Source organism: Belonocnema kinseyi, chromosome 7, assembly GCF_010883055.1.
Source record: "Belonocnema kinseyi isolate 2016_QV_RU_SX_M_011 chromosome 7, B_treatae_v1, whole genome shotgun sequence".
NCBI classification, from domain to species: Eukaryota; Metazoa; Arthropoda; class Insecta; order Hymenoptera; family Cynipidae; genus Belonocnema; species Belonocnema kinseyi.
In genome coordinates this window covers 110,511,139-110,515,661 of record NC_046663.1, presented here as the reverse complement: position 1 = coordinate 110,515,661, position 4,523 = coordinate 110,511,139, and the positions used below count along the sequence as shown (strand labels likewise).

The window sequence follows — 4,523 nt, the reverse complement described above, 5'->3', positions numbered from 1 at the left end:
TTTGGAAAAGATGGAGCATCGAATATTTAAACGAATTAACTATACGTCAAAAATGGAATGTTAATACTGTCAATCCAAAAGAAGGTATGCTTGTTATTGTAACGGACGATAATCTTCCTTGTATGCAATGGCCATTGGCGAGAATTCATCAGCTGCATCCCGGAAACGATGGTATTGTTCGGTGCGTAACATTAAAGACTGTTAATAACATTCTGAAAAGACCAGTTAAAAAAATTGGTATTCTCCCTATCTACGAAAATGTATGTGAAAATGAGGGTTGATCGCTTACTTTCTCAACAGGGGGAGTATGTATAAGCCAACTAATGTATTTTAAATAATTCTTCATTTTTCAATAAGCTCGAAAGTGAGCTATGTTTTATGTTCACGCATTTTTGTATGGATATATGTTTCTCCATGCTATTTCGTCTAATCATATCAACGACTAGATTTGTTTATGTTAGCCCCACTTTGGGACAACTTGAGACTTCTGAGGTCTGATGACCCGAAAGATGAAGTCAGTATAAAAAGAACTTTCAATGATGTAAGATCATTCGATCACTTGTTTCATTTAATAAATCCCTTGTTCATCTTGATATTTCGAAATTTATACGAAAACCTTTTCCCTATTAATAAAGTACTTTTAGGGAAAGCACGAACAGTATGTGCACAAATTTACATATAGAATTTCAGATGTAACCACGAGTGCGAAGCACGAGATACGTGATGAGAATGTGTTCGTTAAAGCCGAAGGAGCTTTAACAAAAGAGAATTCACAATCACCAAATTATTATTGTCGGTGCTTTCACATTTAGTTTTAAAATGTCTGTGCAAAAAGACGGAGCGCGAAGCGCGAGAACCAGCCATCGCGCGCCCTAGGCGCACTTAAACTTGCGAGCCGCGCGCACAATGCGGGATGAGAATGTCCCCGCGAAGCGGACAGATTTTTTTTTATAAGAAATACCTGTTAAACATCATGTGGTTTACCGGACCTATCAGTCTAATGTAATATAATTTTTAAAAACACACATTTATTTGTGTATTTTAAAAAATTGGGGGGGGGGGAGGTGCATGAAAATTCGTAGTAATTTTCCCAATGCATTTTTAAACCACCCCGACGTATAATATTGTATAATTCTTAAAAATCTACAAGGAGCATATATGGGAGAATAAATTGATTTTAATTGGAAAAATAATAAGAAAATATATTTATTACTTAATCAAACAAAAAATTATAAATGACATAAATACTAGACTTTAAAAACAATAATTTACAGAAAGAACTTCATTATAAAAATCTACATGTGAAAACTTTATATTATTCAATAAATATTTGGTTCTAAAAGTTTATTAATTTCCATACAAATTTTTGTAAATTATAAATGGCTTTTATGATTAATCATTAACTTCAAAAAAATGTTTTATTATTATAATTGATTAACGATCATTTTTTTTCACAGATCGATTCCAATGGTTTTCTGATACCTTCAATAAATTTAAAGATGGTCTTATGATGGTTCCTTTTGGCTTTGACAATGTAGCAGTGTATATTCGCAAACCGCATCAGTTAGAGGTAAACATATTCAATTTATATTTAAGGGCATGCTCTTCGTGACCACGTGACCAAACTAGTCCCCGGTTATGGTAATTTCTTTGGTATTCACTGTGTCCACACGGATTGAGATATCGTGTTTAAAATTTGACAGATTAAATAAAAGGCACTAAAGAACGTTTGTATACATCAATATGTTTATAGTTTTAAAGAAATTTTATTTATAAAACGATGAAATAGGATATTACCATTCGAGTTATAGCACTTTGCAGATAATTTTTGGTTTGATGCATTTTGGATTTTTTGGTTCGCGTATATTGAGCACTGACACCAATTTTGGCTTAAATCATCTAAACCTTAAAAAAAATTAATGTAAACAATAAAATTTGCACATTCGTTGCTAATCAACAAATAAGTATCTGCACACACGTAACCTATCATTATTTTTGGAGAATTTTTAGAGATTTCTAGCGGAGAACAAAAGAAACTTCGAACGACGATAAACTCGAGATCACGTGACTAAGTTCGTCCATGACATTTTTGTGTAGAATGATTTGCATTTTTTTGGTCCTAAAAATAAAAGATAAATTTCAAATTGGAAACATAGCAGCACCAGAAATGTCATCAAATTTACTCTTTGGAGCTTTCCAACCAACTTCAATAATTCTTAACGTTTTATTTTTGACGTTGAATCGATCAGCTGATAACTATTGCTGACAGTGAACCAACCGACAGGGCTCAGCGTCGGGCTCGCCTTGTCTTTCGCCCCCGGGCGAAATTTTATTATTATTGGTTTGGTATAACTTAGAATTATTTCACACCAGTAGAAAAAATCCACAAAAGAATATATAACGATTAGAAAATTTTTATTATTTTCTGAAGATGAACATTTCTCAAGAAAAAATTGCCAGAAAAATAATTATGGGTTACGTGTATGCAGATACTTATTTGTTGATTTGCAACGAATGTGCAAATTGTATTGCTTACATTAATTTTTTTTAACGTTTAGACGATTTAGTCCAAAATTGGTGTCAGAGCTCAATATATGCGAAACAAAAAATCCGAAATGCATCAAACCAAAAATTATCTGCAAAGTGCTATAACTCGAATGGTAATATCCTATTTCATCGATTTATAAATAAACTTTCTTTAAAACTATAAACCTATTGTTGTATACAAACGTTCTTTAGTGCTTTTTATTTAATCTGTCAAATTTTAAACACGATATTTCAATCCGTGTGGACACAGTGAACACAAAAAAAATGCTCATATCCGGGGACTAGTTTGGTCACGTGGTCACGAAGAGCATGCCCTTAAGAATTGTATCCAGTGGTGTAGTCGGGGCTGGTGGGCATACTTTATGTCAGAAATAGGTCATACAAATATATTTATCGCAATGATTCATAGATGAGATTATTATTCGGAATTTCGTGACTACAGAGACTCATGTTTGTGGGGATTTTTCCAAGTTGTGAATTGATGCGGTTGCCTTAATTAATTTTAACTTTAACTAAAATATGTGGGTTTTCAAAGAGAGGAGGACGACACTTGTGTTTCAAATTTCTAAAAAAAAAATGTTTGGAACAAGTTACGAGTATTTGAATTTAAAAAATTCAAAACGAAGATTACAAAAAAAATCCAAATATTTATTTAAAGTGTGTAAAGCCCATTTTGCTTTTTTTTATGTTACTAAGAGAAATGATTATAAGAATTAAACTTATGTTTTATGTTTCATGTCATGTTATTTATACTAAATGATTATTTTCAAAGTTTGTGAAGTGTTTTCTATATTCAAAACATAAAAAAGCACTTTCAAATAATTGAGAATGACAACTAACTTCGTTTCCCTCCACTCTATACTCTAAAAATAAAATATAAAATATTTTCAAATCTTGAAAGTACACATCTTAAGAACCGATTTATTCATTTTAACTCATATCTTATTTTCAGACCGCACATTGCAATTTTTTTTAATTTCTTAATTTTGGTTTGTTGATGAACAGTCATCAACAGTCACTTGATGTCATATACCTTCTGGAAAGGTTCAGTTTGTGGTGGAAATATATTATATAGTCCCATTTTTTAAATGTCTGTTGCTTCATGCATATTAATGAATTTGCAATAATTACCATAGATTTCCAGGAACTATGCAATGATTTTTATAATTTCCCTGATAACTTTACAGAAATTTTGGAAAATGTCAACAGAGTTTTTTGAAGGTTCAGGTAATCTTCGAAAATTTAATCTCCTCAGTTAGTAACCAAGTCTCTAACTTATTCTCTAAATTTCTATCGTAATTCAAAGTTTCTATGAAAGTACCGCCAGGCCACATTTTTTTAGTACTACAGTACTATACCACTGATTGTATCAAGAGAAAATAATTTTAATAGTAAAAGTGTTTGCATATTAGGGTGGCCGGAAAAATATAGGCTGAGTCTAAACGTATAGACTTCCCAAGGGGGAGGGGGAATTGGAAAAGCGAAAGAGACATGTCTTGTAGCCGGGCGCATAAACTCTACCAAAAATAATTTTTTTTTCGTTTACTCTACTCCATATTTGCTTTCATTTAGTGTAAAAATAATTATGAAATTTCATTTTAAATATTAAAAAATATATATTGTTAACCCATGGTTCAAGGCGTTTAAACCCTAAAAAGAGATAACTTTGTTATTGTTGTTATAAGAATAATAAATGAGACGAGCAATAATTATGGCAAGTAAATAATTTACCCTAATTTTATTCAGAACGCTACCCTCGAAATATTACCCTCCATGATGTGCTTTTTTTATACACCTTAGATATTTTCGGCCTTAAATAATAAAAAATGACCATATAAAAGTTAAAATGTATTAAGGGCATGTGACACAGCTAAATACATACCAGGTGTATACATATGAAACCGGTATTGCCATTTAGCGGCCAGTAGGCACACTTGTAGGCACTGTCGGAACTTACCATTTGTGCTAATTGGCGT

The 4,523-nt window shown here is 31.8% G+C and overlaps 1 protein-coding gene across 1 annotated transcript in view; it reads left to right on the top strand.

The window, feature by feature from the left end:
- Window positions 1–1,511, top strand: part of LOC117176624 (cytochrome P450 4C1-like) — a 2,737-nt gene extending 1,226 nt beyond the window's left edge. The window contains exon 5 of the mRNA XM_033366878.1: window positions 1,458–1,511. Within this exon, the coding sequence (XP_033222769.1) occupies window positions 1,458–1,511 (54 nt within the window). The remainder of the gene's footprint in view (window positions 1–1,457) is intronic.
- The last annotated feature ends 3,012 nt before the right edge of the window (window positions 1,512–4,523 follow it).